General features: G+C 48.0%; 1 protein-coding gene across 5 annotated transcripts; it reads left to right on the top strand.

Annotated features, from left to right (window-relative positions):
* The first annotated feature begins 343 nt into the window (after window positions 1-343).
* Window positions 344-16,083, top strand: IL2RB (interleukin 2 receptor subunit beta). Of its 5 annotated transcripts, none has more exons than XM_054207876.1 (11): window positions 984-1,302; window positions 1,493-2,708; window positions 2,825-2,925; window positions 3,259-3,385; window positions 4,897-5,002; window positions 6,185-6,293; window positions 7,284-7,432; window positions 7,857-8,037; window positions 9,823-9,919; window positions 11,693-11,777; window positions 13,148-16,083. In XM_054207876.1, the coding sequence occupies exons 3-11, from the start codon at window positions 2,844-2,846 to the stop codon at window positions 13,973-13,975; spliced, it is 1,764 nt and encodes a 587-aa protein (XP_054063851.1). In that variant the 5' UTR covers window positions 984-1,302; window positions 1,493-2,708; window positions 2,825-2,843; the 3' UTR covers window positions 13,976-16,083. The 5 variants fall into 5 exon arrangements, with proteins under 5 accessions (XP_054063871.1, XP_054063861.1, XP_054063851.1 ...); XM_054207917.1 differs by having other exon boundaries at window positions 1,278-1,302; window positions 1,493-1,571; XM_054207896.1 differs by having other exon boundaries at window positions 344-1,571; window positions 7,893-8,037.
* Window positions 16,084-17,711: the final 1,628 nt, after the last annotated feature.

Genomic DNA, 17,711 nt, shown 5'->3' with positions numbered 1-17,711 from the left:
TGGGACTTGAGCTGCTCTTGGAGAGAAAGGTGAGGTGCACAGAGCGGGGCGACCACTGTGTGTATAAAAGGAGATTCTCATCATCTGGCCCCACACCAGCGGCCATCTTCGTGCGGCTCAGACCAGACAGGAAACGTGATATGCTGCATTTCAGAGAATTATATTCGTGTATAGAAAAAGAGAGGTGTGCACGGACACGTTTACATGTGCATGCCTATCTGTGAACTGGGCAATCATCTGGCCATGGATTTGTGTTTGTATGTCTGGCTTGGCTTGGGATGTGAAGGCAAAGTGTGCTGGGAAAGACCTCTGCCTGTGGTGAAAGGATCTTCTAAAACTAAACATGCCCTGCAGGGCCTGTGAGGGGTTATTCACCTGTGAAGGTGAGGGGACATGAAGCTTTGGAAGTGTTCAAGGCCAGGCTGGATGGGACTTTAAGCAACCTGGTCTAGTGGAAGGTGTCCCTGCCCATGGCAAGGGGGGTGGAATTAGAGGATCTTTAAGGTCCCTTCCAACCTAAACCATTCTATGATTCTATGATAAGAAGGTGGACATATTTTTTGCACCCCCTCTGGCTTGTTGAATGGACAAGCCATGCCAAACAGACACTGCAGCTAATGCAGGGTGGTGTTGCCTGTCTGGACTAGCTGCGAGGCTCAAGTCGGAGGGGGTGATTCTTCCTTCTGTGGAGCGAGTGTGGTGTTCAGCTGGGTAGGGAGGCCGTGGGATGGGTGTTCCTGTGGTGTCACACCATCTGCAAGTGTGAAGGTTGTGCTTCAGGCTTGCTCACACTCAGCACTGCCCTCGTTCCACTCCTGCTCTGACCCAGGATGGATCCTCTGAAACTGGGGCACTGATGCTGAGACTGGTTTCATTCTGGTGTTGCTTAGGTCAATGACTCGAGTTATTTTTCACAAAGTGTTCCATGGTATTTCTGCTGCAGATTGACTCCTATCCCCAGTTTCAAAGTGGTCTGTGCACGTGTACAGACGCCGAGAGTGATATGAGTGATCTGTTTCGGTGTCTGAAACAGGATCTCCTGCTGGTGTCCCAAGAAGACAGGTCCTTCTCTCTCTCTCTCTCTTTTGCTTCCCAGAAATAGTTACAAACTGGTCCCAGTATATCTGAGCACTGCAAGATAACACCTGATCCCTCCACCCTTGTTTCTGCACCTATTGCTTTACCAGCAGGAAGTAGGACGTGGTTTGGGGCTTTTTATTCTCGGCCTCGCTAGCCTTTTCGATACTTCAGGGCCTCGTCTCAGTCTGACAAGGCAAGCAAGCGGCAGCTTCCTGTGCAAAGGTGAGAGGGAGAAGACAGAGAGACCGTGCAAGTACGAGAGGAACGGCTCCGCAGCAGAACTGCCAGGCTGCAGGCACCTCTCCTCTCATGCCAGTAGCTGGCTGACACCTGGACATGCACTGAGCTAAGATATCCACATCCATCCCTCTCCCTTTCCCTCCTCCCGTTCCCCTCACTGTTTGATGTCCAGCACCTGCTTCCATCCAACCTCACGACCTGGTACCCGGGGACTCTCTTCGTCTGGACCACTCATTGCCTGGAGCTGGAAGGTAAACGGGGTGATGCCAACTCTCTCCCACATGGGGGTGGCTGATCTGAAAAGCGTCTTGGAAGGAGTTTCAGTCTGACAAACTGAATCTTGCTGTTGGGGAGGGCTGAGCACATATTTATCTCTCCGTCTATCCACAGTCCTCTCAAATCATACCCCACATCTCACAACCACACCGCCTGCTTTCTTTCCCTCTCTCTCCCCTTTGTCTGTTAATGCATTGTCGTCATGTTTTAGTTCCTCTGAACTTAATCTTTTATCACAACGGGAATCGATATTATGCCTCATGCCAGCCCTTTATAAACCCTCTCTTCCCACTCCCCTGGCAGTCCCAGCAGGCTCTAGAGGGACTGTCTTGTTTTGCTCAGCTCTGGCTGGGCTCCAGGCTTGCTGAGAGGTGAGGGTGGTTCCTTCTCCTGTGGGCAGAGGCAGACCTCGAGGTACGGGTGTCCAGGTGGATGGGGAGAGAGGGAGGCTTGGATGAGAAGACCGTAAGTCCCATCTGCCTCATATGGAGCGTGGCTGTAAAGGCTTTGTAAGACAAGGAGTTTCTCTGGGTGCCATGCGTGGATGAGGGGTGCTGCAGAGTTTCCTAATTACAAAGGCCAAATTTTCTGCTATGCCTAAAAATGACTCCTTCCAAGGCAGTGCGGGGTCTATTTGGTGAGGATGATGCATGGTTTGTGCATGACACCGTAATATTGTGTGATATGGCAAAACCTTGACTTTCCAGAACCTGACAAACTTCTCCCTGATTTCCTCCTCTGTCCCAAACAAGCCATTCAAAACCTACCTTCTAAGCGATGAGCTCTGCAACTAACTTTTGTCAGTTGCGTCCAGAGACCCCTCTTACTCAGCAAGCACCTAGTTATTTCAGCCCTAGGGCTTACCAAAAAGAGAAACCCTTCAAAGCGCAAGCCGCGCGCAGCCAAGGCACTACTCTCTACCTGAGTCAGCAAGCAGCCTGAGATGACACACGTGGACCGCTGTGCGCTCGCACACACATTTCCAGGAGGCATCACTCCTGCAAACAGCCTGTCTGTGTTGCACTGCGAATGGTTTGAGTGCTGAGCAAAGCACCCAAGGCAGGAGAGCGATGAGGTGCTGAGGGAAAAGCACAGACTCCGGAGTGGAAAGGGTATGAGTTTCTGAGCCTGGAAGATCGGCGCTGGCTTTGAGCATGCCTCCTGTGAGATGTCAACTTCCTAATTTGCATTGCTGAGCTATGCTGGGGGGGCGTCTTATCTCTTTCAGTGTGTCACCACCAGCACAGATGAAGCCCTCTTTGCTGCTTCTGTGTCACCTTTGGCTGTTCAGCCTCACGCCTCTCTTGCAGGCATCAGACTCGGCACAAGGTAAGAAGTGATTCCCTTCACCCGTGCCAGCTGGGTGGGCAGGGAGGGTGGTCAGTCAGAGGAGTGTGTGTGCCACGGTGTGCTGCTGTGCAATCCTCGTGGTGTAACGCACAGCCAAGAGGAGGTTGCAATAGTTACAGATCTCTTATGAGCACATCAGCCTCCAAGGACATAGAGAAGTGGATGGCTCTGCCTTTCTTAGTTGGAGTCAGTTACCCAGCAGAGGAGTCCGTCTGTAGTTTGGGATGGGGCAGAATTGTCCAGGGTGATGGTTAATGACAAACATAATTTCTAATTCGTCCGCGTTGCTGTCCATCTCTTCCCTGCTGGCAGGTGCCTCCAGCCTCACTTGTTGGTATGACTCGCGGGCAGCTCTCTTCTGTGACTGGACCCCAAGCAGGGAGCTGCTTGAAGCACCATGCCAGCTGGAGATTTCATCGATGTTTGCTTTTTATGACAGGTGGGTGACTGGAGAGGCTGAGGAAAGCCAATGCTTTGAATGAAGTGTCCTGGAAAGTTTACCACTTAAAAAAAATGTAGGCTTCCCCTCCCCAGGCCGGGTGTAGTGGAGTCACAGAGCCGAGGGGCTTTGCCTTGAACTGTCTTTAACTGAATGGGGTCTGAGATGCTGGCCACTGCTCAGTGTTTGTCATCTGACAGTCCCAAACGGTCTAGCACAGCCTATCTTCCATCCAAAAAATCCCTCCTCCTTGGTAGTCACCCCCTGGACTGAATGGCATTTTCAATGGAAAAGGAGGATGTATAGAGATTGGGGTGGAGGAGGGTGGAATTAAAGTTATAGAGGGGCCATTTGCTCATTGCCAGGATGATCTGGGATGTTGCACCATGAGTAACAATAAATGAAGGTAAATATTGTTCCCCTTACCTCCCCTGGCCCTTTCATCTTTCTCAGTTTGTGATGTTTACCTCTCCCACGCATCTCCCAGCAGAGAGGTAGGTGTGTGGCCAGCACTGCAGTGGGGGCTGGCTGAGTCTCTGTGGTCTCCAAGTATGACGTCTTTAGCCAAAAGATTTACCAGCCTACCCCAGGGCTTTCCTGGGTGCCTGTCATTAGGAGAGGCTCAGTGTGATTCTGGCAGTGGGTGTGTTGCTTGTGGCCGTCATAGAGGCACCTCCAATGGGGTGAGATGGGCAAATATGTTCTGGGGCCTGGTGCATGGACCTAGGAAGCCAAAACATTTATATTGCTCCATGGGTGTGAATCACTGAGACGGGGGCTGGAATTTGTGCTGTATTTGGAACTGTGCCATTGCTCGACCAGGGCTCTAGGACACCACCTCTCCGCACCGTCAGCGAGTCCCAGGTTTGATCTGACCTAACAGCAGGAGCAGGCAGCTCAGTCTGATACCCCCTCAAGCTGCAACCGCAGGGATGCTCTCCCACCCTTGTCACCCCTTGTGCCATAGCTCAGCTTAGGCTGTCCAGCCACACTTGTCAGAGCAGAAGAGAGGTCATGGCGCAGCACTGCCAAGTGTGACGTATGGTCCTGATTGACTGGGATGTGACCTGTTTCAGAAGATGCATCCACTCAGTCTATGAGATCCTACGGGACTGTCAGTGGCTTGAAGGACACCTGTAAAGCCTAGAGGGGCTGAAACAGGCACCTGTCTTCCAGGGCCACGTTAGCGCAGTTGTGGGCAACAGGTGTGTTTAGGCTCTGCATGCTCTCTGATATCAACAGGAAGCAGAGAATGTAGCAAGAGGGTTTTGTGAAGACTTGGAAACTGGAAACCTACTGGTGTTTTTGGATTTAAATAACTGGGGTGCATTGGGGAGAGCTAACTGAGCGATGCAGTGGGGAGAGAAAGTGGGATTACATCCTTGTTGTATACTGTTCAGCAAATATGGTAGGATGCAAAATGCTTTGAAAGGCCTTTAGTGTTACATAAAGTTTGACTAAATACAAAAGAGCCTCCCCAGATCTCTGGAGTTCTCCTGCTTAAAACCCAGGTTGTTTCCCTTAACTGAAAAATTCAAGAAGCACTGTGAATTACCCAAGGCAGAACACATGGCTGGGCCAAGAAGATGCATCAAGACCTTCAGCAAAAACAGTAATGTGAGTAATTTGTCTGGGATGTTCTGGCTAATGACAAGGTGGAAAGGATTTGTATGTTGATTTTGGGTGTATAAACAGTGTGACGCCCAGGAGCAGTATAAAAAGCCCAAACCTAATCCCTGCCTCCAGTTCTGGGGTTAGGCTTGATGTTGTGTGTTGTTGATATGCATCGCCCCTGTGGGTTCCCCTGCAGGAGGGACTGATTTCATTGTGAGCTGGGCCGTGCTGTCCTGACGCATGCAGAAGAGGTGCAGGACAGACAGATCACATGCAGTGTCCCATGTCTCAGTTACCTGGGTTTGTCTCTAATCCCTTCCTCTGAGGAGGGATGGACATCATCACCAGCTCTAAGGTCACCTCTTGACCTCATTTTGCTTAAAGAGGTTAGTACCATTTTCCAGATCATTAACTCCTATGAAGTCTGGTTAGATACGTCAAATGCAAGATGCAACAACAACACATCACTGGAGCTAATGGTAATGCAAATCCTCTAGCTATTGTTCTTCATTTAAAACAGTCTGGTTTTAGACTCATTATGTGCTTCCTTCAGTCATAGCCAGAGTTACTCTAGTTCTTGTGTTTTCAGAAAAAAAACAAATCCAAATATAAGCTAATTCTCCTTATTGATAAAGTCACAACAGTTCTAACGACAGACAAGCTTTCTTACATTTGCACATCATGTGCAAAGACAAATTGCAGGATTGGTAAATGGCTCCAAAATCTTTTCTTTCTAATCAAGCTCATTTCCCTCTTGCTTATTTAATACTGTATGATGTATAAGGCCCGTTAGTATCACTGCATTTCAAGAGTAATATTTAATACTAATATCACCTCAGTCTTACCAATGAGCACAAAATGTTTTAGCAAAGATATCTTTTCTCAATAAATGTCACTCATAGCAAGTAAATTTTTCCTGCTTAGTCAGCACATACAGCAATCCTAGCAAACTACCACACCACAATACTTTGTGCCCTTCTCGCCAATGAACAAAAAAAAATCTAATCACATGAAGTATAAATCTTTGGTTCCTCACTCACTGCTGAGGCTTATGCCTTTCAGCCACAAATATTGTCCATATTTATTGTCAAGTATTCCTAAACCTCTTATACACAGGCAATGCTTAGAAAGATGAATGCTTATTTATGAGGCTTTAGTGTCCCTAATGGTAAATTTTCCTTGTAGACTCAATGCTTCACCGCTGCAGACCGTCTTACCCTGTCTGTCCATTGCAACACTGGGGAGAATATATCTATGCCTGCGCGAATAGAAGATTTCAGTCCACTTGAAAATAGTGAGTACTCGTCTGTCTTGCAGTCTCTGAAGCTTCCCCATAAATTTATAACTAATTTCTCTGCCCCGTCCACCCCTATGCACCACCCATGGATGATTTTAGACTTGTGTCTTTTCCTTGTCCCCTGCTACAACCAGCACAGATGAACCATGTTGACTGCTGCCACTTGCACCTCTAACACGCAGTGTCATGCCAGCTACCTCCTATCCTGTCCTATATCTGGGACATTGTTAAATGAGAGCACTTTGTGCTAGGACTTCTGGCTTCAAATAGGCAATGACAGCTCAGCTGACCTCCCGAAAAATACATGCTGCAAGAAAGAGGGAAAGTCTTGCTGGTCTTCCCCTGCTGCTCCTACCAGATATGCGATTCCACCCTCCTTTAAGGCAGCTTTGGCATGCATCAGTCTTTGCTGAAAGGATTCAGCTCACTAATCCAGCAGAAAAACATCTGCTTGGGTCATTTTTTTGCTGGATGTGTGAGTTTACCTGGCTCAAGGAGACGTTCAATAGAGCTGCTGCTAGGTAAGGCAAAAAAAGGCATGGCTGGAGTCAGGGATTGGGAAGGATCAGCCTAGGCAGTCTGTATAACTTCATCCCCTGTGGCTGTAGCTCTCTGAAAGAGCAGCTGGAAAGCAGCTGTCTCCCCATCCATGCTCCATTCCTGTCCGTACAATTGCCTCGTGGATCACCCCTACAAGATAGAATGCGTGGCCATGTGGGATTGATTGCAATGACTGCAGGGGCCACTCTCACAGGCTCCCAGGAGGAGCTGCCTTTAATGTAAGAGACAATAAGCCTGTTGCTTTCAGTGACAGTGGGGAAGAAGGAGGAACAGAGAGAGGGAACTCACTAACAGTCTCTGGTTGTGGCTGGCTGGAGTCTGTGAGCACAGCCAAGACACCAACCCTGCTGCAGTGGGGTTGGCGGTGGAGCCCTGTTACAGACAGAGAGTGCAGAGGTATCAGCCCTGATCCTTCTCTCTTTCCAGTAAAGCTGAGGCCTCCAGGAAACCTTCAGCTGATTCACAAAACGGAAAACACCTACAACTTGACATGGACCCTGAATATTTCTTCTCACTATTTGGATGGGGAGCGGGAATATCAAGTGCGGTACCGAAACACAAGTCTGTTCTGGGAGGTGAGTACAGAGTGGGGTACTGGGACCTGTCACCGTACAAATCCCAGTCTTCTTTATGTCACCCAACTTGCCCCTGGGCTTCCACTTGGGATGAAACCGGTTTTGGTGAATCTGCAGAGCAGATGACACCCCCTCACCCTTTTACTTTCATCACCTGCTGACAGTGTTTTGTGGTGACATGTAGGCAGATGGGAATCCTATTTTACTTAGTCCTGCCACAAAGAAACCCAGACGGCTCCAGGACAGACCTGAAAGGGGTGAAAAAAGTAAAGAGAAGAAGAATTTTCCTCCGGGGTGAACAAGCAGTGCTTGAGGTGTAGGGATCTGAGACAGGTCCTTTTTGAGGGCCTTGGAAGAGATGGGTACATGAGGCTGTAAGTCATGGCAGGGTGTTGATGGTGCTCTAATTTTACCCTTCTTCCAGAAGGCAGAGGACTTCACCATTTTAACCGTTGAGCAGGACCAGATGTGGATGATGTTTGAGAGCCTCTCCCCCGGCTTGAAATACGAGGCGGCTGTCCGTGCAAGGCCAAGAGCCTCAGGTACCTACAAAGGCGTGTGGAGCGACTGGAGCGAGACGATACTGTGGAGGACACATGCCAACCGTAAGGATCAGAGTCAGGCAGTCTGGCTTGGAGGGAAAAGAGGGCACTCAGGGAAAACGAAGTAGAAGGGCCAAAGCAGGCTGGGAAGTGGGAGGAAGATGGGTTTGTGGGAGGATTGTGTTAATCAAAGAGCAATAGAAAGATTGGAAATGATCTGCCCCTCCTAATCTGTTAGGTCAGGCTGGCTCAACAGGGCTTAAGGACAAAGATGTCCTGACCCTGACAGAGCCCCTCTGACTTCCAGAAGCCAGGCAAAAATCCACAAAATGTAAATCAGGGACTGTTTCCCCAGAGCAGTAAGGCCAGAAGTCTGACCTGCAGAAGCAGTGGCCAGGACTGGCATTTTCCCAGGTGCTCCTGTGACCTAGGGACATAAATCCAGCTTTCTAAAATGTAGCAGTTCCTTGAAGCCATTGATCAGTGAAATGCAGTGAAACAGAGCACTCAGATGTTGAACAAAAGGAGACCTGAGCCTAGGAAGCAAAGTCTCATGGAGAATGAGAGAGACTTACATGTAAGTCCCTTCCAACAAGGTCCGCGGAGACTTGCATCAGTCATTACCACGAACCACAGCAGGGAGGACACCTCCATCCTTGAAAGATAGTGCCCTGAGCAAGTCTTTTTGGTGAGTCATTGGCAGTGGTCTCTCTCATGTCTTTTCCGAAAAATAAGCAGATAGAGGTTATTCCTTCTCATGTCGCCCCCACTCTGCCTCTGCTCAGCCCCTCTCTGTTGTGCCTGGTGCTGGTATAAACAGAGGAGCTATGTTTAGAAAGGGCACTGTGTTGCTGTGGCGATCAAATTTTGACAGCGTGTGATGTCAATGAATAGGATACAGCCGCAACCAGTTGTCATAGCAACCAAGACCCAAAGATAACCAGGGTACCAGAGGCAGAGGAGACAAAGTGATCTTAGCAGCATCTCAAGGACAGGCAGAGAAAGAATGTCCTAAAAATGTCTCCTCCTTCTTTTACTTTGATCTGCTCCCTCACACCTACTCCAGAGGAGCTCTGCAGACCCAAACCAAGGGGTACTAGGGATGGAGGGACATGGGGGTGGCAGGCAGGGGAGACAGGCACCAGAATAGCAAGACCAAGCAAAAGTGCACTGGGGAGATGTGTGTGAAAGACAAATTAAGAAAAGTTTGAGATAATACCAGACAAGCCTGAGGAGTGCTAGCAGTGCTGTCAATGTGGGAACTCAGTCTCTTTCTCCTAAGCCCACAATCCAAGTACCAAAATCATCATGTGGTGGAATGTTGTAAAATTCCTAGCTTCCTAAAGCTTTCCTTCACCTCTCCAAAGAAAGAAGACAGCCTCTTGACACCTAACCTTCTCCATCCTTTGTCCTCCTGCTTTCTTAAAGAACCCTGAACCCCATGACTCTGTCTCTCCCACTGGCTCATAATGCTCTTTCAAGTCTCCAGTTCCACTTAAGCTGATTTTTGGACTCCCTGCTTTCCTTTGCCATGAGACAGACAGGTTGATGGACACTTTAACAAGTGCACTATGCCACCTCATCTGTGGCAATCCCCAGCTGTGGCACTGTTATGAACAGGGACTTCAGGTTGTTCAACACAAATTATCTATTAAGCAATGCCAAGTAGACTCTGAAACCCTCAAAGGCATCCTACACAACACAGCAGAACTCATTTATCTGACCACCTGTTTATTACAATTTTATATCACTGATCATCTTGAACCACCATGGAACGGCTGTAGCTCCTACTGCCAGAATCCTGTCTAAATTTTCACAGCAACTCCCTCATTCTCTCTCACCTTGCAGAAACGTCCCGTCCAGTCTTGCCAGCACTTATAGTGACCACCTGCATCTTTGTGATCATTGGGACTGCCTTCCTTATTAATTTACGGACCCTGAAATGGTAAATGAGAAACAACTTTTCCTCTTTGTTCCTCTCTTGTATCTGGTGTGTCTTCTTGAAACCAGGGTTATTTTTCACTTGGCATTACTCAGGATAGAGAGCGACTTAAAAATATGATTTGTAGTCCAACCTTTTGAGGATGACATTTGTCTGGAGAGATATATCACCACCCAAGATGATGTGGTTTCACCATCATGATTGTATCGTGCCACACTCCTGTGACCTCGTGACATGTCCTGGCTGAATTCAAAACAGCCGCCTCAGCACTTTTGTTGTCCGTGGGTTAGAGTGGGGTTCCCTAGCAGGGATGCAACAAAATGGCATCTTAAAAAGAAGGCCACTGGGTTGAGCAATCCCTCAATAGAAAGGACCAAGCAAGCTTAGGTAGCGCTACCTTCTCGGTTGAACATTCCGGCAAGAGCTCGGGCATGACATAGTGACATTTGGTCTGCAGCCAAAATGAGGAGTACAATTCTTCCTCTCAGTGGTTTGTGCAGTCCTGAAGTGTCTCATCACATGCTGGTAAACATCTACATGATGCTTTAAAGATCTCTTTGCCTGCGCTTCTACCCAGGCACTGCTTTTATTCAGAACTGAAAGTGTCTCACAAGGTTACTCCGTGCAATAATAGGGAGAGTGACCTGTCAGCATGGCAAGGTTAGAAATGGCCTCAGGTTTTCTCTTCTCAGGACAGGGGCAGAGAAGCAGAATGCTGATGTTCGTGGCAGGGAGCAGGAAAAATGTTCTCAGGGATGAGGCAGCAGAGGCTGTGATGGCTTCTCTGTAAGGAAAGAAGGAGATGCATATTGAAGGAAGATGGATACTGAGAAAGACACTGGTCACTGTGTTTTACCTTGAGTCATAACACAAGGGTGAGGAAGTATTAGCTGTATGGCACAGAGTGAGATAAAAAGGGCTCCTTTCTCCACGGAGTATAATTAACCTGGGGGAACTGGATGGAAGATAATGCTGAGGTAAGATCCAAGGAAGGATTAGACACGCATGAATAAAAATAGCATCTGCAGTGATGTAAGGTAGTTTATATGCAAGAACTAGCAAATTCTGATGCTTCAGAGAGTACACTGATTGCCTACAGAGGTCAGGAGGGTTTTTCCTCAGAGCATCCCACACCAAACCCTCAGCAAAGAGCTGACACGATCAGCCAACTTCTCTGAGGGACTGAAGAGTAGATTAGATCACTTCATGGTGCCTCGGGATGACAACACAGTAAAGTAGAGGCCACTGGGCTGATGCAGGGCATGCTACACCACACAGTGTCCTGATAATGGGGCAGACAGACGTTGTAGCACGGCTTTGGCAGCGATGGTCCCGTTCAGGCCAATATGGTCCTCTGAGTCATTGCAGTGGCAGGAAAGCAAAGAGGGAGCAAATCACAACTGCTAGAACTTGGAAACAAGGGAGACCTGCCCAGCTTGTTATCAGAACAAGGGGCTAAAGGGGCAAGTGGAGAAGTTAAGGTCACCAGCCAAGTCAGGGAAGAAACCAGTGAACTATTGGTTGTGCTTCACTAGGGAAAAGTCTGAGGGGTGGGTATCGTCCAATGTTAGGTTTAACTGCCTCATCTCTATACCTCTCATCCCTCAGCTACTGCATTTCAGCAAGGACAGCCCTCAGGCTTGTTCTTATTTTACCTCCCCCTCACACCATGGTAGTACACATGAGCTGCAATTCTCTCTCCTACTCATACCACAATGCCAGATTGGTCAGGATCAGGCCCTGCTTCATTCCTCCATCTCATTCTCCTTTCTCAAGGTTTAAGAAGATCCTGAAGATTCACATCCCAGACCCCGAGAAATTCTTTCCCCCACTCGTTTCGGTTCACGGAGGTGACATTCAGGTATGGAACTGGGGATGGAGCCATGTGGTTATAAAGGAGAAATGAGGGAAAGGAGGGTCCATCTGCACATGCCTGGGACAACCAGCAGGTTATCAGACCTACATGTGCACACACGACATGTGCCCGTAGCACCAGCTGCTGGGTTCTCTGTTCGAGTTTTATTTTCTGACCTTCTAAAACCTGACACTCGTCTGAAGCGTCCCTAATTACAGAACTGAGAAACGGCAAACCACGCAAACCTCAGCACCCTGCTCCCCTAACGGGGAGCCTGAGAGAAAACAAGGGAGGAAACTTGGCCTCTCAGATCCCCTTCCACCCCACTTCTGTCCCTCCCTGCCTGCCCTAGGCTGCCAAGCTCTTCCCCAGATTTCCTGCTGTGATCCCCTCCTCCTGGCTGTGAGCCTTTCCTCTGCTCCTAATGTGAATTGCCGTCACACTGAATGGCACTTAGCTGTTTTCTGCATTCTTGTTGTCTCATTCCCTTCTTTATCTACCCATACATTCTCCTTTCCCCTAATCTCTCCGTGAGTATGGGCAGCTGCAAGGAGACGATTACCATTCTGTGCAGTATTAAAGGGAGTGTCAGATCCAAGACGTGGGAGGTGATCCCAAGGGGCATCTCACTTTAGGAAGGATGGAAACAAACTGCAGAGGGTCCAGAGGACAGCAAAGCTTTGGAAAAGCCTACCTGCAAAAAAACTTAGAAAACTTAAACTACAGGGGAAGAGTGTGGAGTAGGGGGACGGGGGTGTGCAGCAGGCACTGAAGACACTTTCTCAGTGCAGAAAGAACTAGAAAAATTGCTTCACTGGTCATAAAGGCAATGAATTTGGGTGTTATCAAAAGTAGGGTTTTTTTAAGGATAATGATGCACTGCAGGATGTCACTCATGGTGAGTGGGGAAATCTAAGCACAAAGGGCCTGGAAGATCACTTGAGACAAGAAATCACATAGGGCCATGTAGATGTATCAGAAACTGGTTCAGCACCTAGGGATACATTGCATGAGATGCATCTCAGTACTGCTTTTCATGTTTCCACCTTCATTTTATGGTCTTGTAATTTTTTTTCTTCCTTTCCCTTTAATTCTCCATCTTCCTTTCCCCTCTCCAGAAATCTCAAAACATAGGCTTGCGAGATCCACTCTTGATTTCAAAGTGACAGAAACATATATTCTCTCTGAAAATCACGCAGATGAGACATGAATTCATGAATGTGAATTTCCCTCCCCACCACCTCTGGCAACTCTTGCTTGGGCAGAGAAAAAGTCACTTGATTGCTGTGGGTGCTCAGGAGAAGAAACCTTTGGTTCCTCACTGAGTGTTATACTTTGGGCATAACAGTCTCTCTTCTGTGTTTCTTCCCCATCAGAAATGGCTCTCCTCCCCATTCTCCACATCTTCCTACTGTGTGAACAGCACAACCCCAGAGATATCCATGCTTGAAGTGATGCAGAAGAATGACCAAGAATCCCAGTTTCTACTTTCCAAGGGAACCCTGCCTCCTGATCCTCCCATAGAAACGAGTGGGCACTCTGTATCCAGCTGCTTCACCAACCAAGGCTACTTCTTTTTCCACCTTCCCAACTCCTTTGAGATTGAGCCCTGTCAGGTCTACTTCACCTATGAGCCTTTCACCCAAGAGGGCAGTGGCAGCGAGGATGGCAAGTCTTACCATGCTCTCCCCTCCCCAGATTTCTGCACACTAGCAGAAGACATGCCCGTGTTGTCCCACAACTTCCTTCACTGTATCAAGGCAGCCCATGGCTTCCAAAACAGCTCCTTCGTGGAGGAGACAGAAGGTAAAGCCCAGCAGGCCATGGCTATTTCTGGGGCTCTCCAGTCAAGTGAAGGCACTTCATCCACACCAGTTCTGAACCAGGATGAGAAGGTGATGGACAAAGCAGCTTTACAACCTGCTGAGGCCCTCTGCCAGCTGAATACAGACTTTCCTGACCCACCCGACCTGCACGACAGCGATACTATTGAAGTAACGGAGGGGAGTGGGAAGGCAGGTCCTCTGATTGACCCCTGTACACCAACAGCACATGCTACCTCTTCTTCCTCTCAGCCTCCACCTTTAAGGCAAAACCAGGATGAGGATTCATGCAGAACAGCCTTCTCCAGCCAGGTCCCAAACACTGGTGCCTACCTTTCTCTGAGGGACCTCCAAAGCCAGTACAGCCATTGCCCTGTCTAGCATCTGCCTGGAGGAAATCCACAGGTGGGAAAGGTCTTCTCTGCTGGGAAGGCTGGATGGACAGTTTTTTTATTCAGGACATGAAAGTGGCTTCAGGATCAAACCCATGGGAACTGTTCTTTAATGAGGCTGGAGAACACAGTTACTCTAAAGGGCTGCAAAACCAGAAAAGGAATAGGATGTACAAGGTGTAAATTCATGGATGGCTACAGGGGTAGCATCAGTTCCTAGGGTTAGAGAAACAGAGCACTGGAAAGTGGAGGACACTTTGCATGGAGAACTGGGCTAGTGGACAATAAAGCAATACCTGGGGAATGATAAAAGCATATTAAATCTGTTCAGTGGTGACACAGGTAATGGAGACACAGAAGCTTCATTCTTAGCTGTACAGGCCAACAAGGACTCATCTTCATAACTGAACCTGTTTCTCTGCTATTGCTGGATCCAATGGTATAGAAACCCCTTCCCACACTGCTCAAGTGCCATCCCAGACCTCACCAGCCCATTTCTTCTTTCCCAGCTCCCACTAGGAGGCTGTGCCAGCACTTCTGTGCTCTGTATTTTGGTGTAAAATAGCACTCAGCTTTGAAGCTAAGCAGACGCATGGTCCGTTTGCCTTGTCCCAGCCTAAAAACTTCTAATGGGAGGGAGAAATGTCAGAAGAGGTGGCTTTGAGATTTTGTACAAGGGACAGTAGCACTGCCAGTCAGTGCTGGGGCTGAAGGTGAAGTGGATGAAGAATCTCTTGTTAACTGCCCAAAAGTGTAATTTTTATTGTGATGTCCCCACCTCAAGTTTGAATCAGAGATTACATTCTGAGCTACTCGGTCCAGCTTTAGACTTGAGTCTCTAGGGTCAGCTCAGAGCCACAACTATGTCAGCTGTCTAAGCAGTGCAGTGTAAAAAGAAATCCCCATTATTGAGTTAAAAATACTGGGGAAATCCCCTCCCCCCTCCTTCTTTCCCCCAGGTCTGATGATGGCAGTAAAAAGAGCGCACACAATTTCCCATTCTTGCTGCAATATTTTTCATGAAATCGAAAGCCTCTCTGCCCTGCTTGGCAAAATACGGTTATTTGACTACGATAAGCTGATTGCAGAATAGTTCATCCCACATCCTGTGTATTAGTGGAAAACATCGCAACGGTGCTGCCCATTCCTTCCATTGCTCAAGGGAAACCATTGCCTAATTAGCAGCAAAGATGTGGTGAATGAGCCCAGAAACTAACCCACGAATCAGCACCTTTGCTGAAAAGAAAACCTCCATCCACTCACAAAGAATGGGGATAGCAAAGACTACTTTTTTTTTCTTTTTTTTTTTTTTTGTTATCTCTGCATTTGCTGATCTGGGTTGAGAAAAAGCAGCACACTGCAGAAGAAAAGTGGCAAGGCAAAGGAAGACAAGCTGTTCTGGTTACATCCATCCCTGCATTCAACTTCTGTACTGTCTGTTTGCTTTCTGCCATATTTCTGGACTATTCAGCAGTGGGAAAATACCAGCCCTGTGATAAAGATATTTCCTTTTAGAGTTTTTATTTCAAAAAGGTCAAGGATATCGAACTTGGTGCTTCTGTCACCCCTGTGAGTATCAGCCACAACTAATTCTTCCCTAACTCTGTCTGCACAAGCGTTGAGCTTCCCCTTTGTCCTGGTCCCACGCTGTTACCTGACCTTGCATTATGCGGCCTGAATGTCATTATGAGTACCAGCTACTGGGTCACCCGCTGGCTTGGATTTCACCTCAAAAGAGCTGCTCAAAGGAGTTGAGCCTGCCTGTGGCTGAGAGGCTGAAGGAGCTATGACCTGTCCTCTCATCAGCTTCTTCAGCACCTGCATCAAGACGTGGACTGCTCCATTGTCTCCAGGAGACAGCAGGTGAGGAAGACCCCACAGCTTCCCAGATAAGGAAGCACAAGGCTTGCCCAGCTGATCACTGATGGACTTCAAGAAGAGACACTGAATCCCTTGACCCTAATGGGCAACTTGCTGTCTCACACGGGACAAGGTTCCTAGTTGTGCTGATGGTTATCCTGTCCTGATATAGGTCTTCATAAGCTTCTTAATTATTCTTGCTGCTAAGATGAGTACAAAAAAAAAAAACAAAAAAACTTTGCCTCTTTGTAAATAAAAGAAATATTAAGAAATCTACGGTGTTTTTCTGTCCTTTGGGATGGGGGAAAAGGATTAACAGGTTTTCTGAATAGGGGACTAGGCAAAGCTTTGCTCAGACCAATATACCTTTAGCCCTCCTTCCTACTCCCTCCACCAGGTGACTCAGACACCTAAAACAGAAAGCGGAGTTGGAACTGATCATGCTGCAGACCCCTGAGGGCCATTCTGCCGGCTGGGTATTTCCCCCCCTCCTTGTGAAAGTGCTGACAATTTTCGAGCTGGCAAGATGTTAGTACTGCATTCGCCACCACGCTGGGTGTGAATGTGTGACACACTGCGGCAGGAAGTGCTCAACATCAGATCTGGTGATAACCGGACCTTTCTTCCAGGAAGACAAGATCATGTGGTCTCATACGTGAGTAACCCAGGTTGTGAATACCAAAGGCGTAACACTCTCAGTGATGCGGGGCCCATTCTCTGCTGGGTCCCCAAGACCTCTTTGGAAATGTCACATGGGGAGCGGTCCCCTCTCAAGCTGATGCGAACGCCCAGCATGTGGTTCGCAAAACCACAGAAAGATGCTACAACAGTGTCCATCAGTACCAGAGGCAAACCAAAGCTGAACGCCAGCACTGTGTGGAAAATACTGAGCTAACCGCCGCAGACAAGTTCTCTCTTTATCTTAAGCCCAGCGACAGCAAAGATAGCTGTCACATCTCTCATCTCCCTCTTTCCAAGACACCTTTTTCGTAAAGAGGCAACATTACTCTCAGCCTCCTCCCACATCCCTTCCTTTTTTTTACTGTGGAGAAGCAGAAAGTGAAGGGTACTTGCAGCAAAGGAATTCCTCTGAAGTCAAATCTGATCAAGGTTTTGGGTCCTTGGTTGATTCAAAAGCCTGTGGTGATAGATGTGGTATCCTTGCTTAGATAGATCAGATTGAGTTTCTATATTTTTTTGTTCTGCTGAAAACACCAGAGAAGGAGGATGCTTCTTTCCAGGAAAGATGGATACAAAAATTAAGGTGTCTGGCATCGGGAAATGCCCTCAGCTGGGTTCTGACACACTGTGGCAAACCCTCATACTGTAAGCTTGGGAAAGCCATATACGTATACATGTATGTCTAAAAACGCAGCTAGACCCCAGTTATCCGGGGAAATTTTGGCTGAAAGTAACTTTTTAAAGGGAAATCTGGTCTCTTAAAACTCCCAAGCAGTTCTGATAGTGTTTCTTATTGTCATTGTGTGCCTCAGTTTCCCATATGTACAGCAATGAGTAAGTCAGGATAACCACACTGACACATTCCCAGTCAAACACTTCAGCTTTTCATCCACATACAACACTTATCTACTAGAATCCACCACGAGGCAACTACAGCAATGTCTTTCAGTCTTCCTCCAGTCCCAGACTAAACCTGAACCAGGTGCAGCACTGAAAGCAGCTATCCCTGCCCAGCTGCCAAAATAAGCTCAAACGAGCTCTGGCCCAAATGGTCTGAGCCCTAGGTCAATACCACTGGCTGGAGCTCAAGAGTCACCCATGTCCCCATCCGCCTGCCCCATTTATTGACAGAGTAACTTTATTTACTCTGGGCTAGCTGGAGCGTGGTTGCTTTTTGTGAAAAA

Source organism: Rissa tridactyla, chromosome 1, assembly GCF_028500815.1.
Source record: "Rissa tridactyla isolate bRisTri1 chromosome 1, bRisTri1.patW.cur.20221130, whole genome shotgun sequence".
NCBI classification, from domain to species: domain Eukaryota; kingdom Metazoa; phylum Chordata; class Aves; order Charadriiformes; family Laridae; genus Rissa; species Rissa tridactyla.
This window is presented reverse-complemented; position numbering and strand designations above follow the sequence as displayed.